Source organism: Marmota marmota, unplaced genomic scaffold, assembly GCF_001458135.2.
Source record: "Marmota marmota marmota unplaced genomic scaffold, marMar, whole genome shotgun sequence".
Lineage (NCBI taxonomy): Eukaryota > Metazoa > Chordata > Mammalia > Rodentia > Sciuridae > Marmota > Marmota marmota.
In genome coordinates this window covers 41456813-41477184 of record NW_026000108.1, presented here as the reverse complement: position 1 = coordinate 41477184, position 20372 = coordinate 41456813, and the positions used below count along the sequence as shown (strand labels likewise).

Here is a 20372-nt window from a genome sequence, read left to right as displayed (position 1 = left end):
GCAAGGAACTGAGGGAGACCTCAGTTCTCAGTTCAGTAGCCCCCCAGGAACTGACTTCCAGTTAACAACTCAGGGAGTGAGTTTAAAAGTGTTCTTTGCTCTGTTGAGCTTAGAGATGAGACCATAACCCTGGTGACACCTTGATTCAGAGAATATCCAGACAGAGGCACCCAGCTAAGCTGCATTTGTAATCCTGACTGCAGAAGCTATGAGTTAATAGTCTGTTGTTTTAAGTTGCAAGATTTGGAGTTCTTTGTTACCTGACAATGGATAAGTAATACAGTGATGTTTGAAGACAGTGAGGGAGGCGGCCATGCGGCTATCTGGGGAAGGGCATTCCAGGGAGTAGGAACAGCTAGTGCAAAGGTCCTGAGATAGCAGCATGACCAACACTTACAAAGAACAGCACAAAGGCCTGTATGGAGCAAGCCTGAATGAGGGCTTGTTTATAAGGAGCCAGATGATGAGGCCTAGTGGGTTAGTATAAAATCTTTAGCCTTGATCTGAGAGAAACTGGGAGCTGCAGAGAGCATGCTGTACCATGACCTCATTTACGTTTTTGAGAGATTACACTGGATTGTGTTGCGAATCAGCCACAGCAAATAAGGGAGACCAATTAGGAGACTGTTACAGTAATCTAGGCAAAAAGTGATGGTAGCCAATACCAAATGAAAGTACAGTGGTGATAGCACGGATGGATTTTGAACATATTTTGAAGTAGAGTCACTGAATGGTTTGTGGGGTGTTGGAGAAAAGCCAAAAAGACTGATGGTTTTTCAGCTCAAGTTGACAAAAAAAAAAAAAAAAAAAAAAAAAAAAGGCGGGAAAACTATAGGCATATCAGGTGAAGGGTGAGCAAAATAAGAAATTACCTTTATTCATGTTGAACTTAACATATCAATTAGACATCAAAGCAGTAGATGGGTCTAGAGTTTAGCAGTGATATCTGGTCTAGGTAGGTGAATTTGGAGTCCTCAAAATGAAAACAGAATTTAAATCACGAGATTAGATGGGATCACCAAGTATTGAGGGGAAGGGCCCCCAACCTGAGTGTTTAGACACTTCAGCGCTCAGTGAGGAAATAGAGGAGGGATGGGCAGAGGAACCGGGTAAGGAACAGTCTTGGAGGTAGGAGGAAAACCCAGCAGTAGTGCCTTGGAATCAACTGGAGAAAGTATATCCAGGCGAAGTGGCCAATGGCAGCTACTGTGCTGGTGAAGCTCGGAGAAGTGACCGTGGGACTTTGGAGCATAACTGTTGGTGACTCTTTCAAGAGCATTTCCAGTGAATCCCGAGAGCTATGGAATAATGAGTGGGTTGAGAAGTGCGAGGGAAAGAACCAAAGTTAGTGAGAACAGACAGGTCTTTCTAGGAGTTATGCTTCTAAGGCAGCAGGAAACGGAGTGTTATCTGGTGAGGGAAAAGGTGATAGAAAGGTGTGTGTCTTCTGATGGTGATGTTGAGAAGAGGGCAAGAAACTGGTGACACAGCAGAGGAATGGCCAAGAATTTCCTGAGATGGCAAAAGGTCATTCCTCTGCTATGTCACCAGAACTGAATCTAGCACTTGAGTAGAGGGATCCAGCTTGGGTAAAAAGCCAAATTCTGTACTTTCAGGAAAAAATTGTGACTTTTGAAATAAGATAAAAATATTATTGTTGTCCTGCCTAGTATGCTCTTTTATCTTTCATGAGCTTGGAGGTATTTTATAACATTAATTGTAGATGACAGATGGGAATACAAATAATTCTTTTCCAAAGCCCTATGAATGAACTTCATCTAGTGTACACACAATTGATTTCCTTTGCCCGTTAAAGAAGCCAGTTTTGCATCCATTAAGCAGATTCATTTTGGCATGCCTGATTGTCCATGTAGGTATGTCTTCAGGATTCTTCTTTCAATTGATTCTAATATCTTACTCATTCCTTGATTCGTGAAATAAATAAAATCTTTGGCACATGCTCCTTTGATATTAATATGAGAATCATGATTTTACATTTCTTTTTAAAAAAGTATCCTCCAGCAATTGTGATGTCCACATATGCTTAGGTGTGGCAGTGATGACCTACTGGAAACTCTCTTCCAGTAGCTCACTTTCCTGAGGGCAGAGGACATGTAGTTAGGAGAGTGGTGGAGTGAGTGCCTGGGGAGGTTTTAGCATGATTGCAGCCTGGAGGCCACTGAGGTTAGAGGTCAAGGGTTTAAAGCAATCTGTGAACCGGCAGAGCTCCGCAGGTGCACTCTGCATCATGCACGCACCCAGCGAGCTGGGTTTCACCAGATTGGGGTTGGGGGTTGGGGGCAAGAGAGCTGAAGACAGGTACTGATTATGATTTACTTGGAACTTAAGCAAGGTAAGGTGATAAGATAAGACTTGTGAGCAACGAAGGACAATGAAAATGTGATAAGATAAATAAACTGGAGGTTCTAGTGGGGTTAAAAAATTGCTGGAGTTGCAGCACTGGGAAAATGAGCTGGAAAGGAAGCAAAACACCATCTTTATTTGGGGCCTGCAATCTGAACACTCTACTGTTTGGTGATCACTTACCTGTCAACCACTAAACTTGTGTGTGTGGGAGGGCAGGTGTTTTACATGGACTGCTTCCATCTTCTTCTGCTCTACCCTTATGGGCTCTCCCAATGAGATGATCACATGAAATCAAGTCTCCCTTTGTTTCTAGAGTGAACAGAATCTGCAGACAGGGAGGCAGCATGATGAGCAAGGTCTCTATGGAAGGTTGTGCAGTTTGTACACTGCACAAAATCACCAGGCTGAGGGAGCAAGTGGAGCTGACAGCCAGCCTGAGCTCTGCTCATCCAGCTGCAGCCCCGAGCCCAGCTGCTTTTTGCGCCCACAAGTCTCATGCTGCTACACTGGGGATGTTCTAAAGTGATGCTTTTTCTAATCCATAGAGAGGCCAAGGAGCCCTGACAAGATGAGCTTTTACCCTGAGGGCTGGACATAAGGGAAGGAAATTTGTCCTTCTGTTGAGAAATCCCTTATGCACTGGTGTCCTCTAAGTGCTTCAAGTGTTCAGTCTTTTTGAAGGAAGAGGCCTAATGTTATACCTTCTCAATTATGTGCATAGAGTAACTTTTTATAATACAGTTTACATTTGAATAATTTAATTTTGTTTTCCCCTAAACCAATACATGCCTCTCTTAGGAGACCTTTGCAATTTGAGAACAATGATGAATATGCCACATGCATTTATTTATGGACTGTTGCCCCTTCTGCTGTTTGTTGTATACCAGAAAAATCCTAGGTTACACAATTATATTTATAAAAACCAGCTGAATGTTTTTTCCCCCTGATAAGTAACATAAAAGAGATGGAAGAAACTGTTGTAGATAGGTTAAAGGAGTAAAAACATTCTACTTGCCTTCTTACTATTTTAAGATCTTCTTTAATGTATCGGTTCATTTTGAGATGCATGATCTGTCAGTGGTTCTGGAGGTTCCAGATTTCTTCAGTCTTGCAAATATTTACAGTTTCCTTAAATTGAGTATCCGTTAAATTCATACAAAAATATATGCAAAGGCTTTCTTTTTTTTTTAGGTAGGAATTCTAGCAATAACTACTCATTGAGTTAAAAATATAATACAGAACACAGCTTTATGGAGACAAAGTAATTCATGCTTACTGTAAGCAAACGTTAGTATGTGGGATGAGCTGGAACTTGGAGACTTGCCAAAAACAAAGGAAACTTTCAACATACTTTGAATAGTCAGGAGTGAATCCAGAGACTGCTGCTTTGAGGTAGTTCAGTATCACTTCCTTACCTTGATGCAGCCTAGACTGAAAGGTTAAGGCTATTCACATAGGAAAGTCAAGAATCTCCACCTCCACGCTATTTCTGGGTCATCCTTGTGAAGAATTTGTGAGTCTTTGTGGTGCTCTCCCCTTAGAGGCACAGAATTATTTTCACTTGCACAAAACAGTGCTGATTCTGCCCTTAGAAGCACAGCACATTTTTTTTCCATTCCTTTCTTTCTTTTTATTTTTTCCAGTGCTGGAGATGATTCAGGGCCTTCTGCTCTACCAGTGAGCCACGTCTCTGGCTGCTCACAATTCTCAATTATGCGCCATCAGTTAAGCTTTACCAAAAGCCATGCTAGTTTGTCTGAAACTCCTTTGAAGACATCACTATTTCCTTTTTAATTTCCAACTAGAAATGCATTGTTTGGGCACAGAAGAGAAGGGAAAGTAAGAGACAGCGGACAGTGTGCAAGGGACAGCAAGGACAAGGAACAGGAAACGGCAATGCTTTCTCATAGTTCCCGACAGAATACATCGTGGGCATCTGCTCACTATTTTACTTCCAAGTACAGTAAGACTCCAGAACATCAGTCAAATCCTAGGTATAAAATTGCATGTTAAAGTAAAATACAACTTTTCCCTCAATAATTTATTTAAAATTACACAGCCTATTTGTGTGGAAATTAAAACCAACCTAAAATATGCTTTACATTTCCAAAGTAGAAAAGCTTTTGTTCCAGGGTCCGGATTTGGAAAACAGCAAATTCCAACTGACAAAATGGAATGAATATGTCATGTACTTGAACAGACTGAGCAGTGGGCTACATTAAGTGGTATTTGATTGATGGGAGAGAAAATGTGACATCAGAATGAATGAAAGAACTTCAGGATGTCTTTTGCTATGCATGTATTTAAAGTGAGATTTAAAGGAACTGGTTTTAATCTAGGCTTACTACCCAGGATGAAGGTGGGGAATATACTATTAGACTGTGTATTTGATGTGTCTGATTAATAACGAGGTTCTTTCCCCCTTAGCAAGGCACAAATAAGTGCACTTAGTGGACTATAATGCAACATTTGCATAAAAGGAGTAAGTTAATATCTCACCCAGGAGCTAGAAAGTCCTATGCTGTGTGAATGTGCTCAGGCTATAGTATTATTGTTTAAGATTTAGTTTTCCTTTCATGCTATGCATTTATTTCCCTTTGACTTAAGCTTGGATATTTTCTTTAGCATAAGCAATTTAAAGTGTAAACTTTATTCCTAGATATCTCCAAATTCATTCTGTTAGTTGAAATGCACTCAGGTGACATTATTCAATTTGAATAACTACTGCTGAAGGAGGCCTCAGTAGTATCTGGTCCACAACATATCAGTTCAAAGAAGGTTTTTTATGCATAAATATAAAAATATTTTATTTTTCAATGCTTTTGCTTTTAAAGGACTCTCTTGAAAGGAGTGTCAAAGAAGAATTAAGTAAGTTTTAAAACTTTCTATTAGGCCGACTTGCAGGGGAGATGAGTGGAAATGGCTTCATTTCATAACTTCAAATTTCGTAACTTTTCAAATGGTTTCATAACTGGAGATTCTTGTGGCAATACGTGACAGTATAGATTAACCCCAATGACTCATCTTTCTTTGAAATGGTTGGTGTCAAATTATATGTTAATGTTATTTTCAAATGTTATTCTGCTATAATTGAACTTTACAAATATTTATTGAACCCCTACTATATCCCTCACTATCTAGTGCAGTTCATTGTTCCCTAACAAGCTTTCCAGCTGCTGATGGTCTTGTCTCCTCTTGGTGTACATGTGTACGTGTGTGAAGCTGTCTGGACTTGGTTAGTGTGCTTGTGAAGCAGCTTGGAGAAATCTTGTCTACTTTTTAATCTGTTGGTTGGCTTTGTAAAGCATGGCAGAAAGCAGAGGTGGCAACCCTAAGTCTGCCAGAAGTATTTCTTCTTTGAAGACACTCTGAAGATTTATCTGCTCCAGGGTATTGCTTTGTTCACTTGGTAAAGAATTTATGGAACAAAGAATTTCAAACAGTTCTGCCGAAAGTGCACTTTGGTCTCACAGTCTCTAGGCATTGAACTTGTCACCTAACTTGCTTTCTTCATGACTGAGGTTCTCTCAAAACAAAAATGGTAGAAAAGCTTTCCTATGCTTTGGGTAGGAGACAAATTTGCTTTTGTAGAATTTGTGGCTGAGGAAAGCAGACAGGGCCTGGCTGAAGAAGACATATGTCACCACTAGCCACCAAGTTAAATTGTGGAACCCAAAGGTGACAGCCATGGAAATGTAGATCATCAGTTCTGCTAAGTAGTTAGGGGAAGAAACATATTCAAACCAGTCTCCAAATGGGATCCGATGGTTGCAGTGAATGACCACTCCTGAAATGGAAAAGACGACTTCATGAGCATCTCAAATGTTAACCAAATCAAGTGTTAACCACTTTAATTTCCAAATCATTCATGGGTACTCTCAGGTTACTTTGCCAATCATAAGCACAAAGGAAAGCCGGTTCCTTCAGCAACCCTCCACAGTGGTCACTAAGAGCTCAGACCCTGGAGTCAGATCACACGTGTTCCAATCCTGGCTCTCCCGCTTACTAGTGGTGTAACCTAAGAGGGGTGCTTAATCTCATTGTGCCTGTTTCCTCAGCTGTGAAGTGAGGTTTAGATTGTACTCATTTCATGTGAGATTTGTACATTTGAACACCTGAAATAGGGCCTCATACAGGGTAAGCACTGGATAAATACTAAAAAATACTACTCCATTTTTAGTACTTCAAGTAGCCTAATGAAAACTGTACTGGTGATACAAGCTAACTGGAAGGTCAGGTTGTTTTGTTTTGGCTGGGATGATACTCACTGCATGGCAATATGAGCTACCATGTGTGGATCAACATTTCTGTGCACTGCAGTCATCCAGAATGTGGGCACAACATAAATCACAGACTTTCAGAACTTATGAGGCTGGAAAGATCGTCAAGGGGAGCCTTGTTTTATAGGTAGGGAGATCAACCCTTAGGAGGTATCTTTTCAAGACTGGGTATTTGGCATAAATGTCAGCTAACTAGGGCAGCAATGAAAAGAATAAAGGAACACAGAGAACTGAATTCTGAGGGTTAAAATCCACACGCAGTGGCTCCAAGAGATCTCACCTGCTTTATTTTTCCTGAGATTGCCGAGAATGACGTGGCATTTGTACTGATGGGCAGATGACCAGAAGAACATCATCATTCCCAGGATGTGAAACCAGCGTGCTTGCATCAACAGATTTTTCCCTATTACATAGACTATAGATAAAAGAGTCATCTTATTAGCCAAGTCTGCAAAGTTTCAGAGACTCTGGGAATTAAGAAATCAAGTTATCCTGGTCTACTTTCCTCTGCACTAGGGAGCCATGCTCAGCTGTGGGCAGCTTCAATGGCCGCTGGCAAGGAAGTCTGCACTGACGCTTTCTCTTGCTCCTTCTCCAAAGGCTTCAGGCACACACTAAGCTCCATCTCCCCTTGTGTGATATACCTTTAGGTGGTGAGTCTACTTTTTGTAGACTTCTCACTTGCATTTTATGGTCAGGAAAACAATTCCTAAAGAAATCTCTGAGCCATTCCAAGAGACATCCTGAATGCAAAATACTGAGTTGACTGGCTCTGGCCAGTGAAGAAAATCACTGGGGGAGAAGGCTGAGGGTGGACTCCTCACAGAGGGGAGAAAGCTAAAACTGCAAGACAATCAATGTAAAGGTGTCCCCTTCTGGATAAAAAAAACCCAGTGAAAGAGATTGTTTCAAGAGTAGAAACACTCACAACTTCATCTTCTTTCTCTCTGGCTACCAAGAAGGGAGGAAGGAAGAAGGCAAACCAGCGAAGGACACGAAGAGCAAGCCCCTGGCACTGGAAGGACAAAAGAAGGCCTCTCTAAAGGTAACAGGACAGAGCTGGCTTATGTGTCTTGACAGAAGAAACAAAAGGTGTCCACTGGTTATGGACGAAAGCCTGGGCTCTAGAGCCAAGAAGGGACTCCTAAAACACTGATTTAAGTAAGAGAACCATGGGTCATGCTACTCCACGTGGTACTCACAGGTGGGAGTCCGTTGAGGACAGCTTCTGACTAATGGCAATCCACCCAGGTTCCCCTGTGCCAATTTCCATTAAGACCTCGTTTCCTATCAATCTTTATAGCCCTTTAAATGTCCATTAGGCTTAGTCATTTACAAAGGTTATATTTTTATAAGTTAAAAATAAACAAAATATGAAAAGTACAGTTTCAATCTGACAGGGTTCAAGAGCAAATCAGTCACTATAGAATTAAAAGTTAAAGCAAGTGCCCAGGAGTTCAGATCTCTATACTGCGTTCCCTGCTTTAAATGCAGAGACGAGGATTTGTAAGAGTAAGCAGGAATTATAATGCAGGAAAGGGGAGGCAGGTGGAAGGCGCCTTCTTACTGACAGTATAAACTGTGTAGTGTTTTATTATTCATGCATCCATTAGTTATTTATTGAGTGTCCTTGAAGCTGGCACTGCAGTAGGCACAAGGGATAAAGCAAGAGAAAGTCAGGCCAGACCCCAGTTCTCCTGGAGAGACATTCTGGCTTGCAGATCTTTTCACTTCCACAAGGACCTGTGAAGTCGGTCTGTGCCCCTAATTCTGGACGGGGGCTTTGAGGCCCAGAGAGGTTCAGTGAGGCTGAGCTAGGCCCAGCAGACTCCCACGCCCATACTGTTTCTAGCTGACGCCTCTCAAATGCCCTAATGTGTTCTCTCTCCGTGAAAACAACCCTCCCATATTATCCCAAATGGCCCCAGATGACCTGGTGAAGGATAAATAGATGAAACAGAAAACAGCTTCAGAAAAGAATGTTCAGAAAGCTACTTTTGTGGGTGCCTCAACTCCATGGGAGGGAAAGCAGAAGCTGGGCTCCAGCCTGGAGGAAACTGCAGAGGAGCCAGTAACGCCAACAGAGCTGACACACAGGAAGCCAGCGGGTTTCGAGAGAGCTCTCAAAAGTTCTCTGGATGGAACACCAGGAATGACAGCTCGTACACTGGTACTGGCTGCACTCTGGTAGCGTGGTGAACGCTGCAGCTGAACCACTAGGGAGGAAGAACTGACTTGATCTGAGTTCAGAGGAATCAGCTGGAGAGGGATTTGCTGGCAGAGTGGCTGGAGCTAATGAAAACTTCAGGAATCGAGAAAGATGGTCAGTAAGCCCTGCTTTAGGATCATTCCCCTAGCCACAGAGGTGGGCTACAGCAACAGAGGACCTCAGGGTCCTAGCTGACACAGAAGTCAGACCTCACTCATTAAGTATTGGAAATATCTAGACCTCGGTCTCAATTTATGAGGATGGACAGGGCAGCTTTAGGATACCTGGAGCCTAGGACTTAAGAGAGAAAGTGGTCATGAAAGAGCCACAGTGTCTGGGCTGAAGGACAAGCTGCAAGTCAGGCAGACCTCAGCACTAAAAACTCATTTCAGTCACCCAAAATGACCTGACTGCTTCATTTTGTTTTTTACAAATATTAATTTTCATGTATGTTAGGTGAGCCCCACTCCCTACCTAAAACAAAAACCCATATTTCCGTCTCACAGAGATTTTTGTCATTTCTTCCTGGCTGGAGGGAGTTTAGAACCTTAAGGCAAACTTCATTTACCATGACACTCTTGCCCTCTTCCCTCCGGCTGGGCTGCCTCGCAGGGGGAGAAGCGTTCTTACAAGAGGAGTCATCCCCAGAACTAATGCAACAAGAAGGTTCCTGCTTCCTCTTCCAACAGGAATGTCCACCAGGAGCACACCTCCTCTCGAATTTTCTAGGATTTACTGGGCTCCACAGCCCCTGTCCCCTGCCCCCCAGGTTGAGGAGGCCTCCTGAGGTTACCCGCTGTGCTGCCCTTTCTCCTGCTTCCCACGAGGCACTTGGCACAGTCCCCCCCCCCCACAGACCACGCCCACGTGGCATCACTGACTTCAGTCCCTCTAGGGAACCCCATGCCCATCTCATCCTCATTAAACTGAGCCTCAAGAACACTTTTTGCCAGACTGCTTCTGTGGGCATCCTTCCGGTTAACTTCTATTATAGGCCTACGGACAGGCTCACCTCTAGAAACCTACCCTCAGGGCCTAACCTCTGGAATGCAATCCGGTGGGGCCATCCTCCACCTCCCCACACCTCAGAGTGCTTTGTGGGCGCAGGCCTCACTCACCATTCCTGCCATCCAGTGGCACCTGGCTCAGCACCGTCAGGCCGACCAGGACGTAGTAGACAAGTCCAAAACAATACTGCACAAGGTGAATCACGGCGTTGGAGAAGACACTGATGTAGAAGCACTCGAAGAGTCTCCGCAAGCTGTGCAGCCACAGGAACACGAGCACTAAGAAGGCAGACAGTGCCAGCTCACCCCCTGCAATCCAGAAGGCGACAGTTCAGGGCCTCTCTTCTGGGACTAAACCAAAGGTTTTGTTTTTCCCTACTGTTCAACAGGGTCTCAAAACAGATGAGAGCTGGGAAAAGGCCCTGAACAATCCTGCCTGGTGGGATCCCCAGGGTCACAGGCACTGTGGAGGCAGAGATGGAGACAGGAATAGAAAGAATCATGCATTTCTTTCCATATTAATGACAAAGAAGGTCTGGGGATGGAGCTCAGTAGTAAGAGTGCTTGCCTAAGATGCATGAGGTCCTAGGTTTGATCCCCAGCATTTCAAAAAATTTAAAAAAAAAAGGAGTTATATTTTTAGTGGATAGTGAGCTCTGAGATCTACCTTCCTGCCTGCCTCTTATTCCTCTGCTCCCAGTCTGAAGAAAAGCTGATTTTTAAAATAACATTAAGAAGTAATTTTTCTTTTTTTTAATGAGTAATACATACACACACACACGCACACTCACACACACACCCTATAAGGTACAGCTTAAATTTTTACAAACGAAATCAACCCACAAGGCGATAGTAACCAGCACCTAAACCAAAAAAGAGAGCTCAACCAGCACCCTCTAGTGTTCCCTTCTAGGAACTACCTGTTCCTTCCACCACCCAAGGTACCCACCCCTGTCCAGACTTCTATCAGCATAGATTAGTATCAGCACCAGCTATTTTTTGTGTTTTAAATGAATTTTAAACTTGGTGTTTTTTTAAAAACTCTTTAGGAATAGGTTTGAACAAACTTCCAGATAAAACTCCTCAAAACCAACCCTCCAGATACCAAAACACCAGCCAGTATCACAGCAAACAAATCAGGGACAAAGTTTTAGAATGAAATGGGATTTGCTGAGTAGCTGCCTCTCCCAAATAGGAGGTGGCTGGGTTTTCTCCTCTGACTGTCATCTTTTGCAACAAGTCCCAGGGGTTATATAGAAAAAGATTGTTCCTAGGGGCCCAGTGGTTTGGCTGGTGGATCAAAGAACAGAGACAAGGAAAGAGGACAATTTGTTTTGAATTTTGCCCCTCGTCCTCTGTCTGACCTTAACTGAGGCCACTTCACAGCTTTCATCATCAATTCATTTTATTTATGTATTTATTTGACATGTGGGCAGAGATCTCATTATGCTGTCCAGGCTGGTCTTGAATTCCTCAGTTTAAGCAATCCTCCTGCCTGTTTCCTCCTGAGTAGCCACAACCATAGGCAGGAACCATAGTACATAAATTCATTTGCTAACTTTAAAAACTTTTCTACGTATCCTCATCTCCTGCTGAGTGTGGCAAACTTAAAGGCTAGTTTGTGATTGTCTGACCAACATCTACTTGCAGACAATTTTATCCCGTAACTAAAGCCTCACAGCATACACCTTTTCATGTTTCCCAAAAAGCAATTAAAAAAAAAAAAAAAAAAGCAAGTTTCTGTGTGTTCTAAGATGTGATTCTGTCCGGAACTCTATCATTGATAAATGTTGCAAGGCAAACCTGAGGAATCCTCACAGCTTCCCCTTTCTGTAAGGACTTCTTTATGACTTTATCAACAGTATTAAACATATCAGAGGGAGAACAGCCAGTCCTGTGCACAACTGTGCTTGGGGGACATTGGGAGTCAGAGCGCTAATGCTGAGCTCTGCCATGATCTCAGAGAGGACTTTGGGACATCCCTTTGGCCAACTAGCAAGGAACCATGCAAAACCCTTCTTGCCCTGGCTCTCTACTTCCCAGGCCCTGCAGGAGAGGTATCAAGAGAGGCAGGAAATGCAGCACAGCTCCCTGCAGACAGGAGGGCAGGGGCCGGATGTAGTGTTATGAAGAGGCTGGCAGAGTTTACCTTGGAACTGCGCTGCCCCAAGAATTCTGAGCAAACGGTGAAGCCAGTGTGGAAAAGGTACTCCCAGGAACAGAGATTGGGTAAGGAACCAAAGCAGGAAGCCATTCCACAGCACCGAGATGACGTAGAAGTGAGAAAAATACCTGCAAAAGGAAAAGGAGTTAGGTAACAATTGGGGTAGAGCTGTGTAAAGCCCTTAAGCAGGAAGTATTTCTAGTTGCTCTTTCTTCCTAAAGCCCAAAGTAGAGTTTTGCTTTCTTTTAACAGAATCTCAGAGTTTCACAAGAACACAGTTGACTTTGTTAGAGTAGACTGAGGGTTAGTTAGTGATTTCTTTCATCTCTGGGTAACAGAACTTGGCCTACCTTTCAAATAAGGGGGTGACGGGCCTTACAAAGAGAATCTAGATTGCGCTGTAACTCATGCTAAATCTGTGAAAGAAGGTCGGGTCCTGAGCAATATTGCAGTAGTAGCCACACAACTGTTGCACAAGCTTTGCACAATCTGGATCAGGGCTAGAAGGTCTTATGATCCAGTGCTTTTCTGACTCATGTTGACTTAAATTAGTTTCATTGTAACATGACAATAGAAGTGGGTATCCACTCCCTCTGCATATAATTCTCAATTACAGAGCCTATTTTGCAATGAACACATTTACAAACTAAATATCAAATAAAACCAGAAAACCAGTAAGACGAAATTAGCAATGTTTTTTTTTTTTTTTGAATTTTTTTAACATTTATTTTTTAGTTCTCGGCAGACACAACATCTTTGTTTGTATGTGGTGCTGAGGATCAAACCCGGGCCGCACGCATGCCAGGCGAGCGCGCTACCGCTTGAGCCACATCCCCAGCCCCGAAGCAATGTTAATTTAATGTGAATGATGACGTCGATGTGCTGAAACAAAATCACCTAATATGGCATAAGGTTCTGTTGAGGCTATCCTACCTAAAGTTGAGTATCCCTTATCCAAAATGCTTAGGACCAGCAGTATTTTGGATTTTGAATATTTTAAAAATTTTGGAATATTTGTATGTCCATTTGTAGATAGGTGAGAATTCAAGTCTAAACACAGAATTCGCTTTTGTTTCCCATATATCTAATACATACACACTGGGGATAATCTTATACAATACTTTTTAGTGCACCTGAGTTTTGAGCGGACCCATCATGTGAGGTCAGGTATGGAATCTTTCCATCTGGGGCATTATGTCAGCACACGCAAACAGTTGGGGATGCTGGAACATTTTGGATTTTTGGATTAGGGATGCTCAACTTGTATTTTTCCTCTGTTGAGATCAGTTCAAAAACTTTCTGGCTCTACTGGGAGCCTGGTGATCACCAGACCTTCCCTGGTTTACCGCAGACTCCCTCCAATTCTCTTTAGTCTGTGACAATGAAAGGCAACCAGGGGCCAAAGTGAAGTTAGATATAAACTCAGACTCCTCTCCACATGAGCCACGATATGCTTGTTAGAGACTCACAGCCCCAAGAGCAGGCCCATAAACCCGGTGGGCCGAATGCCGATCTAAGATGATCATTCCATGGCAACTCACTCCATTCTTCCCATAACTGACAGCCAATCCCACCCCTGGCTCTGCCACACAGAGCAGCACGAATCTAATTCCACAGAACAGCTCTGAAACTATTTGAAGAGAGCCACTTTCTCCTCCTGGCTCAAGAGCCCAATTTTCTCAAAAGTTCATCCATCAAGGTCAGTTGCCACCCCTGGGTCCTGATTGTTAGACAAGACACACCTCCCAGAACTGAGTCCTGGGGTGGGCTATGCATGTGCAGTGCAGGGTCAAGAAGGCTTTGCTCTGCAGGGTCCTGTGGGAAGGGGAGGGCGGGCTTCTGAAGAGCAACTTCTAGGCCAGCCACTTGAGCCGCTTCATTTTCCCCAAAGCATTTATGGATCGCTTAGATTGTGCTGAATAATGCTCTAGGAGTGAGGACTCAGCAGGGAGCAAACAATCAGGTCCTGCCTTAATGGAACTTAAGCTTTCAGTGGAGAGTCGGCCAAAAACTAAACCTGGAGACATTTAGTGTGGAGAGCAGTGATCTGAATCATGGTCTTTCTGACTCCCTCATGGCTGCCTTTACTCTGGGAACTGCCTGTGCAAAAGTGCAGGGATGATGGCCCAGTTGCTATGGTGACGCTGGCTTGAGGAAACTGTGCAAAGGCTCAGAGTTACAATTTGGGACCCTGAGCTGAGGCACCGGCTCCCAGGGATAGAGAATTCTCCAGTCGCCCCAATCCTGTATCCTTCAGATTGCCTGCTTTGCTAAAACTTTCCCACAAATGACCTTTTGATGAAACCTGTATAATAAACATGCTGACCTAGCTCTGGGTCAGTGAGGCTCCATCAGAATCTGACTGCCCACCTGGCCCCAGCTTTTTCTGGAGAGCATCTTTCTGTGCATCCGTTTGTCTTTTCTTCATTCCCCATTGCCTCTCGTCTGGGGTTTTTCCCTGAATTAATGGCCTTGGCTCAGAGATTGACGAGAGGGCCATGGCATTTTAGCATATTGTTGGGCAAGAGAACAGAGAGGGTGCAGGGGCAGGCTACTCTGGAAGAGTGGTTCAGGATGGCATCTCTGGATGTGACTGATGCTCAGCTACAGTGAGTAGGCCTTGTGGACTCTGGTGGAAGAACTGTAAAGGCGCTGGGGTGGGTGTATACTGGGTGAGTTCAAGAAAGGGCACCTGTGTGGCTGTGTCTGGATCAAGGGGGGAGAGAAACAGAAGGTGGAATGGGAGGGGCAGAGAACACAGCGCTTGGTGGATGTTGGCTTTTGTAGTGGGAGCCGTTTAAGCAGAGGAGGGACCCAGGTAATAATTCATGTTTTAAAGATCCCTCTGGCTGATGGAAAATTTCTAGAAATGGAGAGTGGGGACGGTGGCATAACAAGGAGCATGTTCTTAGAGCCCCTGAACTGTACACTCAAAATGGGCTAACGTGACAAAATTTATGACATGTATATTTTAACACAATTAAAAAAAAAACATTTTTAAAGGGGCATTACTCATTCACTTCATACCTAGTCACCTGCTGACCAGGTAGAGAAGTCTAGTTGTGGATAGGGGATGCAGAATAGCGCCTGGGATAACAGTTGAGATTACTAAATCTCATCTTCACAATAATCCTATGAAGTAAATGTTGTTTTCTTCATGTGGTAGGTAAGAAAACTAAGGTTCAAAGAGGTCACGTTACTTATCCAAGGTCACACAGTAAGTGGGAGCGTTTGGCTCCAGACTCAAACCTGATGACTCCACAGTTCAAGTCATTGCTGCCTTCTCATTCACACAGCCTCGGCTTGCCTGAAGCGGTTCTGCCCAACAATACATGTGCCCAAGCCACATGTCAAGCAAACCTCTCAAGCATGATTTGTATAAGTTGCTAAGCCACAACCTGTGTGCTCCTCTTGTGCCATGGTGCTTCGGATGCCAAGGCATACAGTTTTGTTTTTTTAATTACTATCATTCCCACATTGTGTTGTGCCTTCCTAGTTTCCCTCTATAGGAAACATGCCCCACTCTATGGCAAGTCCTAGTGCCTGCTTGTCTTCAAAGCCCTGGCTTGAGCCTCAGAACGCTGGTGTAAAAACCCCATGGCCTCCTGTCTCCCTGTGCTCTTTCCTCCCCTCTCTTGCACTCTGCTTCTTGGGAGCACTGCTGTCCAAGCCCCCAAGAGCAGGGCTCCAGTGAGCCTTATGATCACACAGGGCTCTGTGTGGGCACTCCTTCCATGAATGACCACCTGCATGATTACTATGAACCACGGTGGCTCTGGAGTCTGGGGACACAGCAGTGAGCACAGGAGACAATTCTTGCTATCATGGTTTGCACACACCCACACGCAAATTATACAGCATGGCGGCAAGCAATAGCTGCTATTCACTAAAGCAGGAAGAGGAAGAAGGAATGCTGGGGATGGTGGAACTATAATTTTAAATGAGATGGATAAAGAGGGCCTCGCTAAAGAGGTAATATCTAACAACTGCAGGAAGTGAGGGCATACACAAGGTGGCCAAGTAGGGGAGAACTTCCCAGGGAGAGGGCACAGGCAGTGCAAAGGCCCTGAGGTGGGATAAAGGACTAGTAGAGAGGCCCTCAAACAGGAATAGAGCCAGTAAGGGTAAACTATAGGAGACTAAATCCACACGGTGGTGGAGGGGGGCCTCTGTAGGTTCTTGAGCTTCTATTGTAAGTGGGCTGGAACTATTTTCACAGTAGTTGGAACTGTCATTATAAGCATAAAGTACATAGGGATTACAAAGGAAACCAGCTACACTGACATGGGTAAGACAACTACCAAAAAGCAAATTTTTTTCATATAGTAATGTGTATTTCTCATGTATCTACAAGATCTAATTACTGTGGTCTCATGGGAATGAAAACAATAACATTTTGAGGTATCTTTAATGTTTGCAATGCAATGTAAGAAGAACTATCACAAAATTGCAGGTACTACTAATTCTATGGTGGATCATTTTGAGCCCAGGAGATACGATCTCACTGAATATATATTTGCAGATTGCTGGAACTGATCCCAGGTCCCAGTTAAAGGAGTCACAGGATCACTAAGGAAGGGAACTAGTGTTTACTGGGCTCTGCCCAGGTGCCTGGCCCTGTGCTAGCTGCCTTAACACCATCACCACCTACGAGCCCCACAGGTGCTACCCTGTGACTGCCCTAACCACAGCAGCACCACCACCTTTTGCCTGGACCACCACAGGAGCCTCTTATCTAATCCTCTCCACAGCACCCTAAGGCATCCTTTTAAAACATAACTCATGTTACACAATCCTTCCTCCCTCCACACAAAGCCTTCACCTGCCTTCCACCCACTCAGAATAGAGTCCAAACCATCTGTGGCCTTGGAGGCCCTGGGGACCAGTTTTCTTCCCAGCCCTCCCCTCCTTTCCAGGTTGTGACTCACACACAAGATCTTGCACAAGATCAAATAACCCTGCTGGGGGTAAGCACTTACCACCATCTGAAACCCTCCTGCTTGCTGAACAAGATCCGTGTGCATATTTTCTGTCTGTCTATAAGCTCCAAGGAGCCTAGAATAGCTCTGGGGCACGTCGCAGGTACTCTATGAACACCAGTTAAATAAGCGAATGGAAAAGAAGGTAAGTAGCTCATCCAAAGTTACTCTCAGTAAGGAGTCAAGTTAATTAACAAACCAATTGAATCTTAAACCTCAAACCTCTTTTTTGACATTCATTCAAGACATACTGATGGAGAGAGGGCCTTATTACCGGCAAGGTTCTGAGCCTAGGATATGGCAACAGACAAACAAGACAAATGTAAATACCTGGGAAATTTCCAGTCCTGAGCATGGGTTCTTATCACTTCTCTGCCATGGACCCCTTTATCAGTCTGGCAAAGGCTATAAGCCCTTCTCAAAATGTCATTATGGGACAGAGGGATTACCAAGGAAACTGATTACACTGACATATAGCTAATGTAACTACCAGAAATCAAATTTGTAATGATATGTGTACTTCTTATGCATCAAATAACAAGATCTAGTGGTGAACAATGACAGTTCTACTGGTGATGAAAATGTTTTGAGGTATCTTCTATATGATATGAAAACAACTATCACAAAGTTGCAGATACTGCTAATTCAACTGTGGTCTGTTATAATTAAGGTTATGCTAAATTTCAGCTAGAAGTTAGTGAAAATTCATCTGTGACTTGCTTTCAATTCAAGTTTGTGCTGCATTCTATCCATAGACCCCCTGAACCTGTTGAAGACCCCCTGAACTCCAGTGGAGAAAATCTGGGCAGCTCCCTCTGCCTCCAGAGCCTAGTTCAATTGCAATGCTTCCATATTAGTCAGAACCATTTGGAAATATTAGAAACAGCAGTGCTTCCATACATACTATGGAAGTCAAGAGCACTGTGACTCATGTTCCAGATCACCTATTTATTCAGCCTTTTTGGGAAATCGAAACTCTAGGAACGAAAGGAGAACAAGAAAAGCAACCGTCACTCTCATTTAAAAAAATTACCAGACAGGGTAATGGAAACGAATATTCTGGAAAATGATTTAAAGTTTTATTCCTGTTTTCTTAGGAAAAGAAAAACAAACAAAATTACCTAAGTACACCTTACGTGTGGAAATGTGATTGACAGCTGTCTATTTGTACATGATCAATTAACCCTCCTAGGTCTATTTATAACTATAGAAATTATAGGCTTGTTTTCATCTTTAGGAGTGCTATTCACTGTTGTGCAAGGAAAAAAATATTTAAATATAAGCAGGTAGGCTAAGATTATCAAATAGTTTCAAATTCGGATTAACCAAGATATTACTAAATGTCACCATCTGGGGATGAGTTCATTCTCAGCTTTTCTCTCACCCATGGCTCAGCTTTGCACTGTGCAAGACTTTCCCCATCGGGCATACCACAGGCTAAGACTCATGTTACACAGAATTGGGATTTTAATTCCAGGGTTCAAGTACCACTCATGCTACTTGCTAGCACTGCACCATGGGGCAAGTAACCCCTTCTAAGCCTGAGTCATATCTGTGAATGTGAAAAATGACAACAAATTTCCCTCACAGGTCAACAATGAGGATTTAATGAGGAAAGTCATAAGCTGCATGTACTAGTCAGTATATAACATGCTGACCCTCAGTCAAGTGCGGTTACTGTTAAGATACCAGTAAAATCTCTCCTCTGTGCTCCCTGAATGTTAATACACTATTTTTTCTCATTATAAAAGTTATAAGCACATTGTTAATAAAACAGTGGAAAATATGGATGAGTATAACAGAGGCTATAGACTACCTACTCTAATAATTCCCCCTTTTCATAAAAATAGGGGTACAAAATTTAAAAGATTAATATAGATTTTTTGGAGACATTGCCAATTTTGATGCAAGTGTTCTATTTTTTTTCTTTTCTTGGGCCAATAAAAATGCCTTTCATTATTGGCCTGGATTTGTTGTCCCTTCTGTAGTGCTATAGGAATTGTTTAAATTTAGGGAACATCCCCACCCCCACCCCCCAACACACACAGGCACTTGAACACCATAGAAGGTTGTACTCAAGAATTCTGGAAGAAAAATGGAATAAATTATTTCACAATATATTACAAATTACAAGAAACCCAAAGAGTACCAATTGTTATAGGAATGAATAAGGGAAAGGCCCCAAGCCTCTTGGCTGTCATTCAGTGACAGGTTTGAGCACTAACACCTGGGGCACCTGACCCAGAGAAATAGGTAAAGGCTGGTAATGATTTTTAAGTGCGCTCTTTGATTCAGGGACACTAGTACATTTTCCAAAATTTAGAAAATAAATTGCCACCAATTATAAAGGACATTATGTAATGAAACCTGATTAAGAGAGGATGTCAATTTTTGCTTGGAAAAAAAAAAAAGGTCTATGGAATAGAGGTTTGGCCAATGCCTTGCATACTCCTTCTTCCAAGGGCCTCATAACTATTGCTCAGGATGACCTTCTTTCTCAGTGTTAACACCTGCTAGATCTTTCTCCCACACTGAAGAGTGGGGAATAGTTTCAGGAACCCACTGTTCTATACTTGGCCCTTTTGTGGTCTATGGACCTGGGGCACCACCCACGGGTGTTGGGAAGGATAACCCGTAAATTTAATCCATCAGAAACCATATCGTAATTCTTTCCGTTTCATTTCTAAACATTAACTTAAGATTCAACTCAAAGTTAGAAAACATTTCTACTCTATTCTTCTGTTTAGTGTTTGTCTGACTCTTCCTATCTATGTCCTGAATTCAAAGTGAAGAAAGAAAGAATGAATGAAAGAAAATCTGCCGCAAGTCTCCATAATTTTTGAATGAATTCTATTTAAGTCCTAACGATCTAATCCTTCACGGAACTTAATTATGAAATCTGTTGAAAGTCAAATGGAGTTTAGGAAGAGACTGGCCTAAAACGTGTCACCCTGAGCGACCTTCTCCAGGGGCATCTGCCGAGGTATGGCCTGAGGAGGTGGCATCCCTGCGATGACCATCTCTCAAGTCTCATCTGACTGCGAGGGATTGGGAAACAGGTGCCACGGGCAGGTCTGCCTTCATTTCCATAAATTCCGGCGACCTCAAGTCAGGCTGTGAGCCCCTTGAGTGCAGAGAGGGGAACGAAGAGAATTTGGGACAAAGGAGACTAGTTTGCCGCATGGCCAGGCCTAAATTCGGATGTGCTTTCATTTCCGGGAAAGAAAGGCTCCGAGCGGCCACAAGTTCACATTCCAGCGCCCGCGACACTGCACGCGGTTCTGCTCCTTGGTGTCGGGAGACACCTGGGGCACTGCGCCCCCAGGGCCACCAAGCGTTACAGAACTGAGCCGAGCCGCGCCCGGA

The 20372-nt window shown here is 43.4% G+C and overlaps 1 protein-coding gene across 1 annotated transcript in view; it reads right to left on the bottom strand.

The window, feature by feature from the left end:
- Positions 1 to 852: 852 nt before the first annotated feature.
- The window catches only part of Srd5a3 (steroid 5 alpha-reductase 3), a 19881-nt gene continuing 361 nt past the window's right edge, over positions 853 to 20372 (bottom strand). The window contains exons 2-5 of the mRNA XM_048784497.1: positions 12013 to 12155; positions 9975 to 10172; positions 6928 to 7062; positions 853 to 6154 (exon numbers count right to left, since the gene is read on the bottom strand). Coding sequence (XP_048640454.1) covers positions 5895 to 6154; positions 6928 to 7062; positions 9975 to 10172; positions 12013 to 12155 — 736 coding nt within the window. The 3' untranslated portion in view covers positions 853 to 5894. The remainder of the gene's footprint in view (positions 6155 to 6927; positions 7063 to 9974; positions 10173 to 12012; positions 12156 to 20372) is intronic.